Source organism: Phacochoerus africanus, chromosome 6 (assembly GCF_016906955.1).
Source record: "Phacochoerus africanus isolate WHEZ1 chromosome 6, ROS_Pafr_v1, whole genome shotgun sequence".
Taxonomy (NCBI): Eukaryota; Metazoa; Chordata; class Mammalia; order Artiodactyla; family Suidae; genus Phacochoerus; species Phacochoerus africanus.
The window spans coordinates 94,089,709-94,112,483 of record NC_062549.1 but is presented as its reverse complement, the minus strand read 5'-3'; the positions used below and the strand labels follow the sequence as shown (position 1 = coordinate 94,112,483).

The 22,775-nt window shown below is 46.8% G+C and overlaps 1 protein-coding gene across 3 annotated transcripts; it reads left to right on the top strand.

Moving 5' to 3' along the window:
* The first annotated feature begins 3,248 nt into the window (after nucleotides 1–3,248).
* On the top strand, nucleotides 3,249–22,702 carry SLC25A44 (solute carrier family 25 member 44). Of its 3 annotated transcripts, XM_047784321.1 has the most exons (5): nucleotides 3,249–3,414; nucleotides 6,490–6,604; nucleotides 9,001–9,638; nucleotides 16,754–16,881; nucleotides 19,993–22,702. In XM_047784321.1, the coding sequence occupies exons 3-5, from the start codon at nucleotides 9,014–9,016 to the stop codon at nucleotides 20,182–20,184; spliced, it is 945 nt and encodes a 314-aa protein (XP_047640277.1). In that variant the 5' UTR covers nucleotides 3,249–3,414; nucleotides 6,490–6,604; nucleotides 9,001–9,013; the 3' UTR covers nucleotides 20,185–22,702. The 3 variants fall into 3 exon arrangements, with proteins under 3 accessions (XP_047640277.1, XP_047640276.1, XP_047640278.1); XM_047784320.1 differs by lacking the exon at nucleotides 6,490–6,604; XM_047784322.1 differs by lacking the exons at nucleotides 6,490–6,604; nucleotides 16,754–16,881.
* Nucleotides 22,703–22,775: the final 73 nt, after the last annotated feature.

Below are 22,775 nucleotides of genomic sequence, written 5' to 3'. Positions count from 1 at the left end.
ATTTCTTGACTATTGTCAATTGTGCTGCTATGAACATTGGGGCTGATGCTATACTTTTTGTTTTTTTAGGGCCACACCTGCAGCATATGGAAGTTCCCACACTATGGGTCAAATCAGAGCTGCAGCTGCCGGCCTACACCACAGGCACAGCAACACATAATCCAAGCCTCCTCTGTGACCTGTACAACAGCTCACAGCAATGCTGGATCCTTAACCCACTAAATGGGGCTAGGGATCCAACAAGCATCTTTCCACATGGACACTTAATAGGGTTCTTAACCCACTGAGCCACAATGGGAACTCCTTCAGTCTTTTTTTTTTTTTTTGCCTTTTTAGGGCCGCATCCACGGCATATGGAGGGTTCCCAGGCTGGGGGTCCAATTGGAGCTGTAGCCACTGGTCTACGTCAGAACAACAGTGCGGGATCAGAGCCGCATCTGCAACCTACACCACAGCTCACGGCAATGCCGGATCCTTAACCCACTGAGCAAGGCCAGGGATTGAACCCTCGTCCTCATGGGTGCTAGTCATTAACTGCTGAGTTACAACGGGAACTCCCTTCTGCAGTCTTTTTTAAAAATTTATTTTTAGATTTTTTTTACCATTTTTATTGAAGTATGGTTAATTTTACCATATTGTGTTAGTTTCAGACGTACAACAGTTATTCAGTTGTGTATATGTGTATACATATTTTTTTCAGATTCTTTTCCCATTATAGATTATTATAAGATATAGACTATAGTTCCCTGTGCTATACAATCCTTGTGGTTTATCTATTTTACATATAACTGTGTGTATATGTTAATCCCAAACTCTTATTTTCCCCACACGCCCCAGATCATGCAGTCTTGTGCAGAATTTCTTCCCAGAGAAACCTCAGTGTTGCTCTAAAGGCCTTTCAAATGACTGAATAAAGCCCACCCACATTATTAAAGTATACTTTACCTAAAGTCGACTGATTGTAGATGTTAACCACACCTACAAAATACCTTCACAGCAACACCTATTAGTGAGTAGCAAGGTACAAGAGCCTAGCCAGACTGATATAAAACTATCACACTAAGTTTGAAATGCCCACTAGATATTTTGAGGCTATTGTTAACACAAATCTGGAGTTCAGGAGAGATCGACCCTAGAGGTATCAAATTCTTTAATTGTAGTAAAATATACACAACATAAAATTTACTAACATTGTGAGACTTCCTGTCATGGCTCAGTGGTTAATGAATCCGACTAGTATCTGTGAGGATGCACGTTTGATCCCTGGCCTCACTTAGTGGGTTAAGGATCTAGCATTGCTGTGAGCTGTGGTGTAGGTCACAGACATGGCCTGGATCCCACGTTGCTGTGGCTGTGGCACAGGCCAGCAACTACAGCTCCAATTTGACCCGTCGGCTGGTAACCTCCATGTGCCACGGGTGAGGCCTTAAAAAGACCAAAAAAAATTTACTATTAGTGACATTGTTATTCACAATGTTGTAAATCATCACCACTACCTAGTTCCAGAACACTTTAATCACTCCAAAAGGAAATTCTGCAGTCAGTCCCCATTCTTCCTCCTCCTAGTCCCTGGCAATCACTAATCGATCCACTTATCTGCTATCTAAATAGATTTGTCTATTCCGCATATTTCATCTAAATGAAATTACACAATATGTGACTGTTGTGTCTGGCTTATTTCACTTAGCATAACAGTTTCACAATTCATCCACACAGCAGTACATATCAATTTTTCCATTCCTTTTTCATGGCTGAGTAATAGTCAATTGTATAGATAGGTCACCATTTGTTTCTACTTTTTGGCTATCGTGAATAGTGCTGTTATGAATCTGTGTGTGTAAATATTGTTTATTTGTTTTTTGTTTTTCTTTTTTGGCGGTCCCATGGCATATGGAGTTCCTGGGTCAGGGATCAGATCTGAGCCGCAGCTGTGACCTACCAGCTGCAGCAACACTGGATCCTTAACTTGCTGGGGATCAAACCCATGTCCCTGAGCTCCAGAGATGCCACTGATCCCATTGCAACACAGCAGGAACTCCTGTGTACAAGTTTTTGTTTGAACACCTGTTTTCAGCTCTTTCGGGTATATATTCAGAGTGAAAATGCTTGGTCATATAGCAATTTTGCTTAACATTGAGGAATGATCAAACTGGTTTCCACAGCAACTGCACCATTTTACATTCCCACCAGCAACGTCAGGGTTCCAGTTTCTCCACATCCCTGCTAACACTTGTCACTTTCTAGGTTCTCATTTGCTTGCTTGCTTGCTTTAATTTTAGCCATCCTAACGGGTGTGCAGTGGGAATCTCATGGTTTTGATTTGTTTTTCCCTAATGATTAATGACGTTGAGCATCTTTTTATGTGCTTATTATCCGTCTTCTTTGGAGAAACATCTATTAAAGTCCTTTGCACATTTACAAAAAAAAATTGGGTTGTCTGTCTTTTTGTTGTTGAGTTATAGAAATATCTATTTTGAAATGAATTGACTCTCCAAACCCAGCCTTCTCAGTCCCTCCTGTAAAGGGCTCTGCCTCTTTTTATTTTTTTTTTTCTATTTATTATATATTTTTTCATTATAGTTGATTTAAATGTTGTCCATTTCTGCTGTACAGCAAAGTGACTCAGATATATATATATATTCTTTTCGTCAACTTATATCATGTTCTATCAAGGGTGACTGGATATAGTTAGTTCCCTGTGCCATACAGCTGGACCTCGTTGCTTATCCATTCTAAACGTAGTAGTCCGCATCTACTAACCCCAAACTCCCACCGCCTCTTCTTTTAAATCCATGTATTAACAAATAGTTATAAAGCAAGAAGAGATCACTCTATCTCCAGGATGTTCCCTATTTCTGAAGTTTTGAGTTCCCAAGTCTCCAAAATCTAAACTTAGTCCTTCCTGCTGCACATTGTCCTGTTTTGGTTCTATAGATGAGAAAAGTTACACAAAAATTAGATGAGATTTTAACTTAAGGATTCCAGGAGACTTGAAACGCAAGGTGACCCGTTGGGAACAAGACCTTCAAGAAGTGGCCGGCGACCCAATTTCCACGAATTCGAAAGAACACGCATGCGCTGTAGAAGAAAGGGCTAAAGAAGGCGTGGCCTCTGCCCAAATTCAAGATGGCTACCAGGACCTTCCGCCTTTGCTGCGGAGGCGGGGGGCGAGGCTAAAGACTCAGAACGTCATTGGTGCAGTTGCCCACCGTTCATCCCCGCCCCCTGCAGGGGGCGGGAGTGACAGTGTCCCAATTTCCGGTTCCGGCAGTACCGGGATCCCGGTCGAGATGGAGGAAGATGCGACCGGAGGCCATCAGTTGCCGGGAACAGAGGATAGAGTGGGAGCTGCGGCCTAGAGGTCCGCTCTGGGAGTTTGCCTCAGACGCGGCAGAACCGCCCTGAACTGAGAAGGTACGAAATCACCGGCTTGAGGTGCCTGAGGACTAAGGTCTCCTAGTACCGGGACCTGTCAAGGGGGCAGCGGTTGCCTGCAGTGCACGGCAGCAATTTAGTGGGAACCCGCCGCGCAGTTTTGGGAATGAGGGATGACTCCAGCGACGCATCTCTTCCTATCGGAGGAGCATGGGGTTCGCCGACAGCGAAAGAAGCATGGCCAGAGACATGGCTAGGGGCATGTCCAGGATCTAAAGGCGGCAGTTTCGGGGTTCAGGACAGAAGCTACTTAAAGGGGGTGTCATGTGCAGTAGGTGAAGAGGATTGTCATGTGATGTCTGTCATGAGAGATCACGTGGGCACCTATGGAAGACCAAAGGAGGGTTGAGTGGGAATCTCCACCTGTCCTGGGGGGAGATTATCTTGAAGGGAGGGGTTGGAGGCACGCCCAGAACCTTCCCTAAGGAAATGCATATTCATTAGGACAGGTGGGCGAGCATGTAAATATATTCACGTTCCTAAGGTAGATAGCTCTCAGGATGCAGAGCCTTGATGGAGATGCAGTAAGAAGAACAGAGGAACAGAAGGAGGAAGCAAAGATCTTGATCCCAGCACAGAAGTGGGAACCAGACCTCATAGGTGTCTTGTCAGGAGCTGTAGACAGATGATTTGATTTGGTGAATGTTGTTGACTGAAAAGAACTGAATGAGTCTATTAGTCATCATTGGGCCCAGTCCTGGGGACAAGTCAGGATGGAATCAGAGGGCTCTTAACGTAGTCATAGTGGTCGTGGACTCCTAGAGTAGTTGTTATTGTTAGAATACTGACAATCCTTAATGTTTAAGGCAATACTTTTCCAAACTCTGATATACATATTGATCACCCAGAGATCTTGTGAAAATGGTTCTTATTCAGCAAGTCTACAGAGCATCCTGAAGTTCTGTATTTCTACAAGCTCCCAGGTGATACCAATGTTGCGGGTTTGTGCACCACTCTGAGTAGCAAGGATTTAGAGCACCACTGTCCAGTAGGAATTTCTGCAGTGAAGGAAGTGCTTTGCTGTTAATAAAAATGGCTTTGCATATTTTAGCACGTGTGAGTTGCACCACACTGTTATATAGCTGTGGCAGGCTTTATTAGCTCTATATCATAGATGAGGATATTGAATTTTAAAGAAGTGACTTAGTTCCAGTCCTACTAGTAAGTAATGGAAGTGGAGGAACTCCTGACCACTAATGTTCTTCTCATTGAATGACCTTGCCTTCCAGGTGACTCAGAACCTAGTGAATAGTCTGGTATAGGTTTTTCTGGTACATGAAGAATTGAAGTGGAGAGGAAGTGTGCTTATCTAGGCCAGTTTGTTCCTTCCCTCCGGTGGTCTCAGCAGCGGGGCCTTTGCCTCTGACATCTCATTTGATGACTTCGGGACATCCTGGGTCATCTATTGGGTCTTCATATGAGGCACTTTAACCTTTGTGATTGAGGCCTGTGAAAAAAATGGGAGAAAATTCAGAATTGAAGCCCTACACACAATACATAAGGGTCTGGGAAAGAGCCATAAAGAAGTTGAGCAGGAATTAACTCTGTGGCTCAGCAGTTAATGAACCCAACTAGTATCCATGAGGATGCAGGTTTGATCTCTGGCCTTGCTCAGTGGGTCAAGGTTCTGGCGTTGCTGTGAGCTGTGGTGTAGGTCACAGACAAGGCTCGGATCCCTTGTTGCTGTGGGTGTGATGTAGGCCAGTAGCTGTAGCTCCAATTTGATCCCTAGCCTGAGAACTGCCATAGGCCAAGGGTGTGGCCCCTAAAAAGCAAAAAAAAAAAAAAAAAGTTGGGCAGAAGGCAATGCTGAAGAAAGTTAGCATATGAGTATCTGCAAGGAGGATTTTCCAGAGGGTGAAATACAAGGAACTGGTTTTGTTATTCCAGCAGGAAGTTTGCACATTATGTGACAAAGAACAGGTTGAGATCCCAACTTTAAGAGCAGCTGCACCTTTCAAGAGGGTAGAAGTGGTGGGTGCAGTGCCTTCCCCTTCAACTGTAGAGTCTCATCCTTCTATGGTATGACCCTTAGTGGCTTCTTGTGTCATCATGGCAATGGTAGAAGTTTCCTGTTTTGGCCATGGAGAGTCCTCTCTTCTTTTTGGGGGAATTTATTTATTTATTTATTGTCTTTTTTAGGGCCACACCCGCAGCATATGGAGGTTCCCAGGCTAGGGGTCTAATTGGAGCTGTAGCCGCTGGCTTGCACCACAGCCACAGCAATGTGGGATCCTTAACCCACTGAGCGAGGCCAGGAATCGAACCTGCAACCTCAGGGTTCCTAGTCGGATTCATTTCCACTGCGCCATGATGGGAACTCCAATTTTTGCGGAATTTAAAACAGACTGGCACCTGTTGAGAGAAGGCAGAAAGTGAGAAATGAGGCTTTGGGTGCTGCGGTAGGATTTCTCATCAGGAGATGTTGGTACTCTGTCATTCAGTTTGGCAGGTTGAGAAACAAAACCAGGTCCTGGAACAGCATCTTCTGTCACTCTGCCTCTTTGCCCTGCTTAGCACGCAGGATCCATGAGCCCAGCAGAAGGCTCTCCTGCTTGAGCCCTGCAGTATTTGTCCTGTGGCAACAATGGACCCACCCAGCCACTCAGCTCAATTTACTCATCAAGCACCCTGGGAAATCAGAGGCAGCTCTTGGTTTCTCTGGAGCAGAGCTGAGAGAAATCCTTGGGCAACTGCAGAGCCAGGATCTTATGCTTCACCCCTGGGTAACCGGTAGTCTCGAGGGCCTTAATCCTGCCGCCCAAGGGTGGGAATGACTTGGCTTAAGACTGAGCAGAGTGATTTGTGTTGGAACTCTTCAACTCCCATGGGGTAGAGAGCATGATGGAGTAGGGGCAAAAACTTGGCTCATATCCCACTTCCACCACCGACCAACTCTGTGACCTTGAGTCTGTTCCTTTTAACCTATTTGTGCCTGTGTTTCCTCATTTAGCACAAGTGTCAAATTGTACACAGTTTAAGTTGTAAGGATCATGTGAGGTAATAGGTATTCAGTAAATCCTAGTGTCTCTCTCTCTTTCTCTCATTTCTCAGTGGAAATGGACACATGACCTTGGGACCCTGGATGACAAACACCCTGTTTGTCAGTGATACAGTGACCCCCTTCTCTTGAAGGTTCTCAAAGGAGAAGATTGCCTTGCTGGACTTGGTGGGTGTCCTAGGCTGAGGCTGGAGGAAAGGCCACTTTTGCCCACAGCAAGTGGCACATCCATGTTCTAGGAGGTCTCCTAGAACCCCGTCTCTGGCTCATTTACTTCAGCCTAGATCCTCCATTCTCATCAACCTGGTTGTTTCAAGCCATTGTTCTCATCCTTTCACTGTCCACATGTGTTCCTCCGTTCAGATTGCTTTGTCCTCCTCCAGGAAGCCTATCTTGGTTACACATGCCTCACCTGTGCCTCATCTTGAAGCTACGGTTTTCCCTCAGTTCACTCAGTGTACTCGGTTTGCACTGAAAGTTGTTTGTACTTTAATAAAAATGATGCAGTCCAGCTCTGAGAATTCCAAAAAGCTAACCTTGCTTTCCCACTGACCTCTGTGGTAAACCAAGAAGCTGCTTAGGCTGCTTGGGACCTTGGTTGGAGAAGGTGGTTGAGGATGAACTCTGGTTGTACACTTGGCATGAGGTTTGTTAAGGCAATAGCACTGGGTTTGCTCACTGGGTCTCTGAACGTTTCAGCTCTCTTAAGTTGTCCTTTTTTTTGCCACCCATGGCATGTGGAAGTTGCTGGGCCAGGGATTAAACTCGCACCAGGGCAGTGACGGTGCTGGACCCTCAACCCACTGAGCCATCAGGGAATTACTAAGAGTTTTTTTGTGTGTGTGTGTGTCTTTTCGCCTTTTCTAGGGCTGCTCCTGTGGCATATGGAGATTCCCAGACTAGAGGTCTAATCAGAGACATAGCCGCCGGCCTATGCAACTTGGGAGCCAAGCCGAGTCTGCAACCTACACCACAGCTCACGGCAACACCAGATCCTTAACCCACTAAGTGAGGCCAGGGATCGAACCTGAAACCTCATGGTTCCTAGTCAGATTCGTTTCCACTGTGTCACAACGGGAACTCCTGACATTTCTTAAGTTAGAAGGTCCTGACTTAATACAGTTGTTACAATGGTAAGCTTATTAGTTTTGTTTGAAACTTTAGTCAGTGGATACACTTAACATGAGGGCCACATGTACATTAATTTGCCCTGGTTTATATCTGTAGCTCACATCCATTCCCCAGAGGGATGCTGTGTCTCCTTGAGTTTTTCGAAGGCTACGTCTGAGTATCTTCTCTGTCCCTTGAATCTCCCTTCATTATCTAGGGCTGAGGTTATGATTTATATGCTTAGGGATGAAAGGGGTCAAGCAAGTTCTCTTCCCTGTAATTCTTAAGACTCTTCAGGGGAACTACGTAGTTTTCAGGTGCTTCTTTTGGTTCTTTTCTTTCTCTAGAGTGAGTTATCTAATAACCAAAGAGGACTCTGACCTTTGGCTTATTCCTGACATTCTAACTCCTTTCACTGGAGGGAAGGGAGTGCAGGGGGGTGGGGGTGCCCTGTGGAGTGAAAGCCCTACTTGCCTTCTTCCCCCACTTTCTTCTAATGCAGATTGGAGAAAATATAAATGTAGTGAGCATGGGTCCCGGGAGCTCAGAGGGGCCAGCACAGGAAACCAAAAAATAAAGTAAGGTGAGTCAGCTGGTAAATGGTGATAAAAGAGGCACCCTGCTGAGGTTCAAAGGCCAAAGGTCATGCTTCCTCAGTAGGCCCAGGAGTATCAAAAGTGAAGCTATTCTGGGAGTTCCTATTGTGGCTCAGTGGTAAGGAACCCAACTGGTATTTATGAGAATGCAGGTTTGATCCCTGACTCTGCTCAGTAGATTAAGGATCCAGCATTACCAAGAGCTGTGATGTAGGTTGCAGACTCAGCTTGGATCCCATGTTGCTGTGGCTGTGTTATAGGCTGGCAGCTGCAGTTCCCATTCAACCCTAGCCCAGGAACTTCCATATACTGTGGGTACAGCCCTAAAAAGACCCCCCCCCCCCAAAAAAAAGAGACAAAAATGCAGTACTTCCTGGATGTCACTTAGTAACATCCCATTAGGCCACATAAAAGCCTTGCATCCTGCAGGTGGTCAGTTTGTCCACAGCATCCTGAGCTGTCTGGGTGAGCCAGGGAAGGAAACGGAGAATGGGCCATGACACCAGGGCCTGGGCAGAGGCAGACAGACCAGAATAAATGATCTGATAACCTGGGGGGAGGGAATGAGGTGGGAATGGGGCCAGGGGAGTCACTGAATTGAGGAACAGTTTTCAGATGAGGGTACCTGAATCAGGATGGACTGGTAAAGGAGAGAGAAGGGGGCAGGATCTGTGAAGGAAGACTCAGGCAGGGGTTGGCAGAGCCCGCATGGGTGATGTCTAAGCTCTGGGGAGGTGAGTACTGCACCCCGTCTCTTAGGAGATGAAGCCTAAGAATGGAGTTTCAGTGCCCAGCCAGGAGGAGAAAGTGTGAATTCTGATTTCCTTCACATTCCCTCTTCTGTGCTCAAATCCCCAGGTCTTCGGGCACAATGGAGGACAAACGTAACATCCAGATCATCGAGTGGGAACACCTGGACAAGAAGAAGTTCTATGTGTTTGGTGTGGCAATGACAATGATGATCCGCGTCAGTGTCTACCCATTCACCCTCATCCGCACTCGGCTGCAGGTTCAAAAAGGCAAGAGCCTCTACCATGGGACCTTTGACGCCTTCATCAAGATCCTACGGGCAGATGGTGTGGCTGGCCTCTACCGGGGATTCCTGGTCAACACCTTCACCCTCATATCTGGCCAGTGCTACGTCACCACTTATGAGCTCACCCGGAAGTTCGTAGCTGACTACAGCCAGAGCAACACAGTCAAATCACTGGTGGCTGGTGGCTCGGCCTCGCTTGTAGCTCAGAGCATCACGGTGCCCATTGATGTGGTCTCCCAGCACCTCATGATGCAGCGCAAGGGTGAGAAAATGGGCCGTTTCCAAGTGCGAGGGAATCCAGAGGGACAAGGGGTAGTTGCCTTTGGCCAAACCAAGGACATCATCAGGCAGATCCTGCGGGCCGATGGACTTCGTGGCTTCTACCGAGGCTATGTGGCCTCACTGCTTACTTACATCCCAAACAGTGCTGTCTGGTGGCCCTTCTATCACTTCTATGCAGGTAAGCAGGGGACAGGACAATGGGGCAGAGGATGGGTTACTAATGGGACTGAGGTGCTGTTCTCTGCATGTTGGAATGGGAGATTTAATGGGAAAATGGGCCATTCCTATAGCAAAAAAAAAATTTTGGGGGGGGGTGTCTTTTTGCCTTTTCTAGGGCTGCTCCCGCGGCATATGGAGGTTCCCAGGCCAGGGGTCTAATCGGAGCTGTAGCCACCGGCCTATGCCAGAGCCACAGCAACGCGGGATCCGAGTCACATCTTCGACCTACACCACAGCTCACAGCAATGCCGGATCCTTAACCCACTGAGCGAGGCCAGGGATCGAACCCGCAACCTCATGGTTCTTAGTTGGATTCATTAACCACTGTGCCACAGTGGGAACTCCTATAGCAAACATTTGAATCTAAGAGAATTCAGAGATGAATAAAACATGATTCTTGCCTTCAAGAAACTAATATTATAGTGGAGGGAATCAGACAAGTAAGGTATATGACTGTAGAACATAAATTATGTTCTTGCTGCATAGAATCAACTAAGGTTAGTAGAATATTGGCAGTGAATTGGAAGGTGGGGAGGGGCAGAATCCATGGGATTTAAAGATGAAATCAATGAGTAATAGTGAGCTTTTGAGTTGCATGCCTTTCTTCAGTATTAAGTTCAAGATGTGATACAATCTTGAACCTTTCTACTCCTATGATGTATTTTTGTCCACAGGACATTACTTGTTAAGTATTTCCCAAAAATAGAATTCCTGGGTCAAAACATAACTTTTTTTCCCCTGATTTTAGGGCCACACCCCTGGCACGTGGAAGTTCCCAGGCTCGGTGTCGAATCAGAGCTGTAGCTGCCGGCCTACACCACAGTCACGATAACACCAGATCCAAACCACATCTGCAACCTATACCATAGCTCATGGAAATGCCGGATCCTTAACCCACTAATCGAGGCCAGGGATCAAACCTGCATCCCTGTGAATACTAGTCAGATTCATTTCCACTGCACCACAGCGGGAACTCCCAAAACGTAATTTTTTTAGGGCCGCACCTGCAGCATATGGAGATTCCCAGGTTAGGGGTCTAATCAGAGCTGTAAGCTGCCAGCCTACGTCAGAGCCACAGCAACGCCAGATTAAAGCCATGTCTGCGACCTACACCACAGCTCACAGCAATGCTGGATCCTTAATCCACTGAACAAGGCCAGGGATCAAACCCGCAACTTCATGGTTCCTAGTCAGATTCGTTTCCACTGTGCCACGACGGGACCTCCCCAAAACATACCATTTTTGAGGGCCTCAATAAACATACTGCCAGATTTCCTTCTGAAAGGACAAAGCAAGTTGTCCAGAGCAGGACCTGTGTGTGTGTGTGTCTGCTACCCTACGACGTCCAGAGCTTTGGGTAGTTACCAGATTCTAGTTAGGGCAGCCTGTGCTGGCAACCTCCCTAGTCCCTGCTGCTGGCTCCTAGCCCATCTAGAACTTTGACCAAATTTTGTAATGATTCCCTAACCTATACCCATTTTGTTTCTGTGGTACCATACTTTTCTGGTTCTTCTATTTTTCCTAATTGTAATTTTTTATTTTGGTAGCTCTATCTCTTCTTCTATTTAACAGTCTTTCATCTGTTGTATTTGGTAGAATTCAGATACTCCACCCCACCCCTATGGATCAGATTCTTCCTGAATAGATGCTGGTAGTCTTAATGTTAGAGAAACTTCTAGGAAGTGTGAACATTTTCTCTGGAGTCTGTCTTCACCCTTCTCTCTTCATTTGATCTCTTTTGTAATTAGAAGCGTCCTTTTCTAATATGTCCAAAATCTCTACTTCTGATCTCAAACTACTAACCTGTCCAGATATTCTGACATTCTGACTGTTGGGCCTTCCGACTGGGAGGCATGCGTTTACATCTGAAGTTTTATTCAACTAACAGTTTTTCATCCCAAAATGGCTTTCTCTTTTGGCTATGCCTGTGGCATGGTGGAAGTTCCTGGGCCAGGGATCAAACCCACACCACAGCAGCCTCCTGAGCTGCTACAGTGACAACACCGGATCCTTAACCCTTTGTACCATGAGGGAACTCCTCTGAGTTACTTTCACATGTCAGTGGCCATGTTATTCTCTAAATCACTGAGATTGAAGCCTTGGGCATTGTGCTTGGCCACTCCTCTCCCTGGTCCCACACCTAGTCCTGGTGACCCTGGACTGTCTTGTCCAACTTTCTCTCCATTCCCACCACCTTTCCTGGAAACCATGCCCTCTTACCACCCTCCTGGACCATTGAATCAGCCTTCTAGCAGATCCAAGTCTCTTCCTTTCTATCTACACACGCTTCCCTAATGGATTAACTTACATTTATTTATTTATTTTATTTAGTTTATTTACTTATTTATTTTGTCTTTTTAGGGCCGCACTCACAGAAATATGGAAGTTCCCAGGCTAAGGGTCAAATCGGAGCTACAGTTTTGCCACAGCGACACGGGACCTGATCTACACCACAGCTCATGGCAACGCCAGATCCTTGACCCACTGAGCAAGGCCAGGGATCGAACTCACATCCTCATGGATCCTAGTCGGCTTTGTTACAGCTCAGCCATGATGGGCACTCCCCTAATGGATTAACTTTAAACCCTGGTTGCAAAGTTCAGTGGCTCCCACTGCTTGCTGAGTAAAATCCCAACTCTTTAGCACAGCTTCATCCTCCCTTTACGGTGAAACCTCCCGCTGCTTCCCCATGTACAGTCTATGCTGCAGGAGGCCAGTTAATGCACATTCCTCAACCGTGCATTCTCTCCCCAACCTCTGCTTGTTTGTGTTGTCTCTGCTAGATGCCACCTTTGCAAAGAAAACTTCTTTACCCATTGGAAAGAGGGCTGTTCCTGTTTTTCAACACTTTGTTTCCTTCCTAGCACTTGTCATAATTTGTAATTATTTTATCCCCAACTCCTGCTCAGCTTCTCAATTAGACTGAAAATTCCACGAAGGCATTTCCCTGTCCATTTCTGTTGTATGTCTACTGTATTCATAGTGCCTGGTATTTCCCTGTCCATTTCTGTTGTATGTCTACTGTTTTCATAGTAGGCATTAAATAAATCAATATTCATTTATACTTGTCCAAAGTCATTTAGCCAACAGGGTCTTAAACCAAGTCAGCCTGGGCTTATCTTCTACCTTGCAGATAATAGATGCCAAATAAATGCTTGTTGAATGAATAATGAAGGAAAGACATGGAGCTTTTTCCCCTTCCACTTGCCTTTGTTTGTTCATCCTCTCCCTAAACCACAGGAAAATGACATGTGTGCATGAATAGAATTGGAGTCTGAATCCTGCTGCAGCTTGCAGGCTTGGGGGCCAGTGCAGACAGGCCCAAGGAGGCTGGCAGTGCCAGTCCAGATGCTGCTTCTAGTGGTTGCGAAATGTTTTCTTCTCAGGAGAAACAAGACACCTCTGAGGTGGAGCTGCCTCCTCACTTTGTTTCTGTTTTTTTGCTGACCCTGGAAAAGAAAGCGATTAGAAATCAGGGGAGAGGTGGTTCCGGAAGGGCTTAAGGAATTCTGCCACGTCCTGGGACTTAGAAAGCCTTTGTTTTCTTTTCTTTCTTTTTGTTTTTCGTTTTTGTCTTTTTAGGGCCGCACCTGTGGCATGTGGTGAGTCCAAGGCCAGGATTCCAAGGCCAGGGTCGAATTGGAGCTGTAGCCACCGGCCTACACCACAACTCACGGCAATGCTGGATCCTCAACCCTCTGAGCAAGGCCTGGGATCGAACCTGCGTCCTCATGGATGCTAGTCAGATTTGTTTCCACTGAGCCATGATGGGAACTCCAGAAGCCTTTGTTTTCTGCCTTGCCAGTTTCCACCGTCCTACCTTTAGTTGCTTGGCTGTAAATTACCAAAACTAGTAGTATGAGAAGAAAATTATCTTTTTTAAAAATTGAGGAGTTCCCAGAGTTCGCATTGTGGCTCAGTGGTTAGCGAATCCGACTAGGAACCATGAAGTTGAGAGTTTGATCCCTGGCCTTGCTCAGTGGGTTAAGGATCTGGTGTTGCCATGAGCTGTAGACACGGCTCAGAACTGGCGTTGCTGTGGCTGTGGCATAGGCCGGTGGCTATAGCTCCGATTCGACCTTTAGCCTGGGAACTTACATATGCTGCACCTGCAGCCCTAAAAAAAAAGGTTTTTTTAATTTAAGTATAGTTGGTATATAATATTATGTAAGTTATAGGTGTACAATATAGTGATTCACAATTTTTTTTTTTGTCTTTTTGCCTTTTCTAGGGCTGCATCCATGGCACATGGAGGTTCCCAGGCTAGGGGTCTAATTGGAGCTGTAGCCACCGGCCTACACCACAGGCACAGCAACTCCGGGTCCGAGCCGCGTCTGTGACCTACACCGCAAGTTCACGGCAACACTGGATCCATAACCCACTGAGCGAGGCCAGGGATCGAACCTGCAACCTCATGGTTCCTAGTCGGATTCGTTAACCACTACACCACAACAGGAACTCCTGTGATTCACAATTTTTAAAGGTTATATTCCACTTACAGTTATTATAAAATATTTACTATATTCCTGTTGTACAATATATCCTTGTAGCTTATTTTATACCAAATTGTTTGTACTTCTTTTTTGTTTGTTTTTTTTGTCTTTTTTTGCCATTTCTTGGGCCGCTCCCTCGGCATATGGAGGTTCCCAGGCTAGGGGTTGAATCGGAGCTGTAGCTGCCAGCCTACGCCAGAGCCACAGCAACGCAGGATCCAAGCCACGTCTGCGACCTACACCACAGCTCACGGCAACGCCGGAACCTTGACCCACTGAGCAAGGGCAGGGATCGAACCTGCAACCTCATGGTTCCTAGTCGGATTCGTCAACCACTGCGCCACGACGGGAACTCTTGTTTGTACTTCTTAATCCCATGTCCCTGTATTGCTCCTCCCTCAAGAAAAAAAATTTAGGTATTATGGTGACTGAATCGTAGAGAGAAAATTAGAGGTAACCTCTGAGAAGATGAATCTGTTTTGCCTTTGTCCTCACTCAGAATAAAAGCCAAAGTCCATGCAATGGCTTCAAAGGCCCTAAATGACTTCCCTCTTAGACCTCAACTGCTGTTCTTTCTGTCACTCATTCAACTCCAGGCATACTGGCCTTGCTGCCCCCCTTGAAGACCTCAGGGCCTTTGCATAGGATATTACCTCTGCTTGGAAAGCTTCTTTCCACAGATCGATAAGGCTTACGCTCTCCTTTATGTCTTACTCAAACTTCACCCTCTTCCTTGCCGTTTCATATCTCCTTTTCCTACTTTATTTTTTTATCTATAATTAACACACTGCCTTCTTACATAGCTGTATATTTTGCTTTTTATTTGTTGGTTGTCTGTCTTTTCCCACTAGAATGTAAATTTCATAAGGGCAGGGATTTGAGGCTCTTTTATTTACTGTTATATCCTCAGAGCCTAAGGTGACTGGCTCATGGTAATCATTCAATAAATCTTTGTTAAATAAATGAATGAAGGAGTTCCCGTCATGGCTTAGTGGTTAATGAATCCAACTAGGAACTATGAGGTGTCGGGTTCGATCCCCGGCCTTGCTTGGTGGGTTGAGGATCCGGCATTGCTGTGAGCTGTGGTATAGGTCGCAGATGTGGCTTGGATCCTGAGTTGCTGTGCCTGTGGTGTAGGCCAGAGGCTACAGCTCCGATTGGACCCCTGGCCTGGGAACCTCCATATGCCATGGGAGAGGCCCTAGAAAAGACAAAACAAAACAAAACAAAACAAAACTCTTGTCTCCCTCCTTCAGAGAGGGAAAAGCAAAAAAATTCAACTGCAGGTGAACTTCCCATTGATGCTGGGAATGGGTGAGTATGGGTACTATTCCATCTTCATCAGCAGCATTTGCGGGGGCGGGGGTGTCTTTTTAGGGCTGCACCTGAAGCATATGGAAGTTCCCAGGCTAGGGATCCAGTCAGATCCCACAGCCACAGCATCTTGGGATCTGAGCCATGTCTACGACCTGTACCGTAGCTCATGGCCACGCTGGATCCTTAACCCACTGAGCAAGGCCAGGGATCAAACCCGCATCCTCATGAATGCTAGTCCAGTTTGTTAACCACTGAGCCATGACAGGAACCCCAAGGACGAGGGTTTGATTCCTGGCCTCACTCAGTGGGTTAAGGATCCGGTGTTGCTGTGAGCTGTAATGTAGGTCAAAGATGCAGCTCGATCTGGCATTGCTGTGGCTGTGTTGTAGGTCAGCAGCTGTAGCTCCAATTTGACCCCTAGCCTGGAAACTTCCATATGCTGCAAGTGAGGCCCTTAAAAATAAATTTAAAAAAACCCAAACTATTGGAGTTCCCATCGTGGCTCAGTGGTTAACGAATCCGACTAGGAACCATGAGGTTGAGGGTTTGATCCCTGGCTTTGCTCAGTGGGTTAAGGATCTGGCATTGCCATGAGCTGTGGTGTAGGTCGCAGATGAGGCTCGGATCTGGTGTTGCTGTGGCTCTGGTGTAGGCCGGCGGCTGCAGCTCCAATTCACCCGAGCCTGGGAACCTCCATATGCCGAGGGTGCAGCCCAAGAAATGGCAAAAAGACAAATAAACAAACTATTGAGTGAGTTTTCCTGTACTATACAGTAGGTTCTCATTAAACATCTATTTTATACAGTATTGTGTATCTGTTATTTCCCACTCTCCCAATCTTTCCTCCTCCTAAAGGTTTTACCTATGGTAACCGTAAGATTGGCTTTAAAATCTGTGTTTGTTCGTGTTTTATAAATAAGTTCTTTTGTGAAATCATTTTTTATTAGATTTCACATAGAAGTGATATCTTATGATAATTTGTCCTTCTCTCTCTGACTTACTTCACTCAGTGTGGGAAAGAGGTTTTGAAATCTCTGTCTCCAGAGGAATTTTGTCCTGTTCCAGATCACTTCTAGAAAGGGTCTGAGATGTATCTTTTGTGTTGTTGGTTCAAATGAAAGCAAAGGAAAGAAAAGATGGGAGTTATGGGGTCTAAGGTTGCTAAGGATGGAGAGTTTGTCATCATTGGGTCAAATGGTCCAAGCGGCAGGGGGGTGTGTGGAGTACCGCATGTCTTGAGGCATTGTCTTTCCATTGATTCCAGAGCAGCTCTCGTCCCTCTGTCCTAAGGAGTGCCCTCACATTGTCTTTCAAGCCATCTCAGGGCCTCTGGCAGCAGCCACTGCTTCCATCCTCACCAACCCCATGGATGTCATCCGTACCCGAGTGCAGGTAAGACCAGTCTTTACCAGCCCCCACCAGATAAGCCACTAGAAGCGTGATCCTCGGGCCCTCCAGTGTTGCCCTGACCGCTTTGTGTCATGGCCCTCCAGTCCGGCCGGCCACTCCTGGTCATCCAAGCCTCTTCCTTGTGGTTACAACTTAGCATCTACAGAAACCAGCTGAGCCCTTGGAACCGCCTAGAATATTTCTTTCATCCTGTCTGCTACCTTGCATGCCTCCACTCCTTTACTTGCCCATGTCTCTAGGAATTCTCACTTCTTTCTTCTAGCCTTTCATTCTATTAGCATAGTTTATCAACCACCTTTTCCTTACCTTGCAGGTTTGTGGTTACTGGAAATACGATTTTAGTTAATTTCACGAGTTTGGCTTTTTCACTGAGCTATGAGCTCTCTATAGTGAGAGAGCTTTTTAAAAAATTTTTTTATTACTCAATGAATTTACTACATTTATAGTTGTACGGTGATCATCACAATCCAGTTTTATAGGATTTCCACCCCACAACCCCAATGCATCCCCCCACCCCCTGAACTGTCGTGAGAGAGCTTCTTGAATAGCTTTCATAGAATGTATGAACTCAGCACAAATACAGACAAAACCCTTGGTGGTACTGTCCAGAAATTATAGTCCCTGTCTTTAGTCAGCTCAATGACAGTTTCATAGCACCTAGTCCAAGGAAATAGAGTCTGAATGATGATGTATAATATGCAAATGGTAGGTTTTGCTGTATAAAGTTGTAGGTGGAGAGAACAGGGGAATGTATTGTTTGGGTTAGGGGGACAGTTATCCAGGAGTTCCCGTTGTGGTATAGCGGAAATGAATCCGGCTAGGAACCATGAGGTTGCAGTTTCGATCCCTAGCCTCTCTCAGTGGGTTAAGGATCTGGCGTTGCCATGAGCTGTGGTGTAGGTTGCAGACGCGGCTCAGATCCCGCGTTGCTGTGGCTGTGGCGTAGGCTGGCAGCTGTAGCTCCAATTTGACCTCTAGCCTGGGAGCCTCCGTATGCCACCCATGCAGCCCTAAAAGGCAAAAGAAAAACAAAGAGGACAGCTGTCCAGGAGAGTGGGGTCATTGAGTTGCAGTGAAAACGAGAGGGAAGGAATATAACCTTAGCAAGTTCGAGGTAAAGTCAGCTTCCCTGATAACCAGGATGTTGCCATGGAAATGGCTGGTAAATCTAGGTACAGTTGACCCTTGAACAACATGAGGTTCAAGGGCACAGTTGAAAACCCGAGTGCAATTTATAATTGGCCCTCTGAATCCATGGTTCCCCACCCAAGAATCATATAGTACTATAGTGAACTACTGGAAAAAAAGATACTGCGTGTAAGTGGATCCATGCACGCAGTTTAAACCTGTGTTGTCTAAGGGTCAACTGTATATTTGTTCCTAGGAAAGAATGTCCCTCCCAACCCACACATTTGAAAATGAATGGCATCTGCTTGGTTTGCAAATAATAAAGTGCACAGGTTCTATTCTTATTCTCTCCTGAGTCTTGTTCTGGGTGTTCCATGAGGAGATTCAGGGAAAAGGACAGGTCTCTACTTGGAGGAGTTCCCAGGCTGGAACGTAAGAGGAACAGAGGCATGGCTACAAAAGCCCTTGAGGTGGCTGGATAAGTGGAGGTTGGGGGAGGAGTTCCCATCGTGGCTCAGTGGTTAACAGATCCGACTAGGAAGCTTGAGGTTGCGGGTTTGATCCTTGCCCTCACTCAGTGGGTTAGGGATCTAGCGTTGCTGTGAGCTGTGGTGTAGGTCGCAGGTGCGGCTTGGATCCTGAGTTGCTGTGGCTGTGGCGTAGGCCGGCGACTACAGCTCGGACTAGACCCCTAGCCTGGGAACCTCCATATGCCGCGAGTGCAGCCCTAGAAAAGACGAAAAGACAAAAAACAAAAAACCCCAAAAAAAGTGGAGGTTAGGGCAGCACCAGTGGTCAGAGTTCTAGAGAGGATGAAGGGAATGAGGGAGTGTGAAGGAGGGTGCTAAAGGAGGCAGAGGGGAATGGCACGACGTTCTTAGTCACAGAACTGGGATCACCTTGCGAAGGTCATACAGAATGGAGGGAGTATAACAAGGACAGCGTCTGTCCTGCATCGGCTGAGGGTCTGAGTAGTGTGGTCTCTAGGAGCGTAGTTTGCTGGCAAGGTATGGGGTCGGGGGGGTGGGGGGCGAAGATGGCAAGACAATTAAGAGAGAAGAGAGAAAAGATTCCTGCCTTACCAGGCTTCCAATGTGATAGGGAAGACAGGCCACAGGGTGTGTGGGGTATGGCAGGGTTGGAGGGGAGGACACTAGCCATGGGGGCTCAAAGGGATTGAGATGATCAGAATCAAAATCACTGGTAGGAGTTCCCGTCGTGGTGCAGTGGTTAACGAATCCGACTAGGAACCATGAGGTTGAGGGTTCGGTCCCTGCGCTTGCTTAGTGGGTTGACGATCCGGCGTTGCCGTGAGCTGTGGTGTAGGTCACAGACGCGGCTCGGATCCCGCGTTGCTGTGGCTCTGGTGTAGGCCGGTGGCTACAGCTCTGATTCAACTCCTAGCCTGGGAACCTCCATATGCCGCGGGAGCGGCCCAAGAAACAGCAAAAAGACAAAAAATCACTGGTAGAGCTGCAGAGGCTCTTAGAGGTGATTTAATCCAGGCTCCCTGAGACCAGAGAGAATCACCCAGCCCAAAGACCCCTCACTATGTGGTCTAGCTAATGATATTAATAATAGCTAACATCTATTGAATACTTACTCTCCACCAGGCACTGTTCTCAGCATGTACAGGTATTCTTTTGTTTACTGCTTAGAACAACCACGGGGGGTAGGTACTATTATCACTATTTTATATTTGAGGGAACTGGGGTGCAGAGTGTTAAGTAAACTACCCGAGGTTATACTGTTAGTCACTTGGGGAGCAGATTCAACCAGGCAGGCTGGCACCAAAGCCCATACTCAGTCACTGTGCTGATCTGTCCTGCAGAAGCAGAATCCAGCCTTCTGACTCCCAAGTCTAATTCTTGCCACTTCAGCCTAAGGCAGAGGAGATGAAGCAGAGGGGCTTTTTGACTGCTTGGTCAAACACTCCCTGGTCCTGCACTGTGTTGACTTTTCCAGGTTGAGGGAAAGAACTCCATCATCCTGACCTTCCGACAGCTGATGGCAGAAGAGGGGCCTTGGGGCCTCATGAAGGGACTCTCTGCCAGAATCATCTCAGCCACGCCCTCCACCATTGTTATTGTGGTGGGCTACGAGAGCCTCAAGAAACTCAGCCTCCGACCTGAGCTGGTGGACTCAAGACACTGGTAACCAGTGGTGGGGAGAGAAGCCTGCTGTTTCCCACATTATGCGCTGGGGGCAGAGAGGAGACCATAGCACCCTCTCCAAGTGCCCCCACCACTACCTAACTCTGCCCTGGGCCAGGTGGCCTCTCTGGGACAGGGACAGAGACTTCGAACTGCTCTTGCTGAAGAGGCTGCACACCTGGATCCCCTGCCCCCATTATTTTTAATTTTCTTGCCAAACTGGGCTCCCTCACTCAGTCCAGGTACTCAGTCCTGCCCTAAGGAAACCCACCCTCCCTGCAGTCCCACTCCATCCATCCCCTGCTAACCCTTCTCTCCCTTCTCTTTCCATCTGCACCCCTGAGATCCTGAGAAGAGCTGTACACAGAGCTTGCTCACTGCTACTGGTTCTTCTTCTTGGGCTTTCAGCCCAGATTCCAAGCAGCCGCTAGTAGCCCTTTCTTGCTTCATCCCTTAGGGTAGTATGTTTTTCTTTTGGGACCGAGCTTCCCACCAGACTACTCTGCTTTTCCCTGCCACTGGGGGCAAGGTGCCAGGCACTTTTGCACAGGGAGTAGGAGCAGCAAAACCTCTGGTTCTCCAGAGCACTCGTCCTCTCTTTGGAGAGTTATTAGGTTGGAGAGAGATGTTGATACTTTATTTTTTGTGTGTATTTTTCTGTTAACCAAGCTACTGTCTTAGTCCTGCTAAAGCACCAGTCCTTCAATCAGAGCCCACCCCTTCCTCAGACAGGTGGGAAAATGTAATGTAGCTTTCCCTCAATCTCAGTTCCTATCCGTCCCTCCCAGTCCCTTGAGTCCAAGCAGTCCCAAGACATATAAGCTGTTATTTTCCCCTGGCCCACATGACTACAGTAGTGGACACAGCTCTAAGTAGATCAGACTGTCTGGGGCACACTGGACTTGGAGCACTACCCTGTAAAGTCAGGTTTAGAGAGTAGCTGGTTTGGAATGTGATCGAAGGGTATGTGCGTCCCAGCGTATCTCCTTCGACCAGCTGAGCCAAACCTAGGACAGGGCAACGAGCTTCTCAGCCCCAGGCAGTCATGACATACACATATATACCCTAATCACCGCGACTCATAGAAACAGGTGTTGTCTCACAATGGGACTCTCTGAGATGGGAAACCTTCCTTCTCCCCGATATGAGGCATCATCCCAGTCATGGTACCCTCTGGAGGAATGCTTAAAAGAGAGTAAAGAAAAAAAGAGAAAGAGTGAAAAAGAGAGTGGGTCAGGAAGTCCCCCAATTCCAGGACCACTGCGTTTACCAGCCCGATACTGCCAAGATTACCTGTTGAAGCTCTCAGGAGTTAGATGATGAGCACCTCTTCCCTGCCTCATCCTCCCCCCAACACACACTTCCTCTACCAAGCCTGTGTGGCAGGTGAGGAGAGATGCAGCAGATGGATTGAGAAGAAGGCCTATCAAACCCGTCACTTCTACTTGAGACATCTGGCCTGGATGACCCTTCAAACTTTCTTATTGGTCCCACCCCCTGGGAAAGGCCATGGTGCCAATTTGAAAGGTGCTAGCTACCTGAAGCCTTGATATTTCTTATGGCTGCCCCACATTCTGTCCCCCCAGGCCAGATCAGAATCTGAATTCTCTCCTTCACCACCACCACTGCCCACCTTGGGCTCTTACCTTTAAGAGTTATGTTCCCTTTCACTTATTTTTGTTTCTCTCTCCTTGCACTTTGTCAAGAGTCCTCCAATTTCTACTCACAAATGGTCATCCAAAGTATTTCACCCAGAGATCATTTTGCATCTTCCTGCTCTCAGTAACTCCTTTGCCCTAATAACCACCAACATAATAGAAGCCAGGGGTCCCTCATTTCTCTTTAACCTCATCCTAGTGAGACCTTTAGACACTGGTTTTCTTAGTGCCACACCTCCCTTCCCTAGAGACTTGTTTTCAGTCTTTCCCCACTATTGCAAAGTGGGTAAAGTATCATGGGTAGGAGGTAGTTTCCTGCTTCTATCTTAGAATGTTTATCCCTCCCAGACTTCTCCATAATTTTTTCGTTCTATATTTTTTTGTACAGTATGTCAGTCTTTCACCTGTTGTCTCTGTCTCTGTCTCTGTCTCTCTCTCTCTCACACACACACACACACACACACACACACACACACACACACACACAGTTTTAAAGGATGATGTTCTTAAACTAAAGGGACCCCTGGCCCCTACTTTCCCATCTACTATTTTAAGGACTGGGTTTGAGTGGTTAAAATATGTCTTGGTAGGGATGGGAGAATGGGCTTCCATTTTCCCAGGACAATGGACCGGACCAGCTGGAATTTTTGATGTATTGGTCCGTAGCCAAATTGGAAGAAACTTTCCGGAGACTGCACAAGACCGGAAACCTGATGGGAGGATTGGAGGACACAGGGGAATAAAAATACAGATGCAATTAACATTTGATACAGTGGACTCTTGTGAGTATTAACAGCGAACATTCACTGTTGCACTGTACGAAGTCTTTCAAGTGTAATTAAACGTTTTTATTGAGTCCCTGAACTTTGCGCTTATTTTCCTGCTTGCCGAGAAATTCGTACTTCAGTGTCCAGTTGTTTTCGCGTTTAATTCTCCC

Bases quoted from the DNA above. Each gene is read 5' to 3' on its own strand.
- SLC25A44 (XM_047784320.1), top strand. From the start codon at position 9,014: ATGGAGGACAAACGTAACATCCAGATCATCGAGTGGGAACACCTGGAC. The intron at 9,639-16,753 runs GTAAGCAGGGGA...CATTGATTCCAG, and splicing joins CTTCTATCACTTCTATGCAG to AGCAGCTCTCGTCCCTCTGT. The intron at 16,882-19,992 runs GTAAGACCAGTC...TGACTTTTCCAG, and splicing joins TCATCCGTACCCGAGTGCAG to GTTGAGGGAAAGAACTCCAT.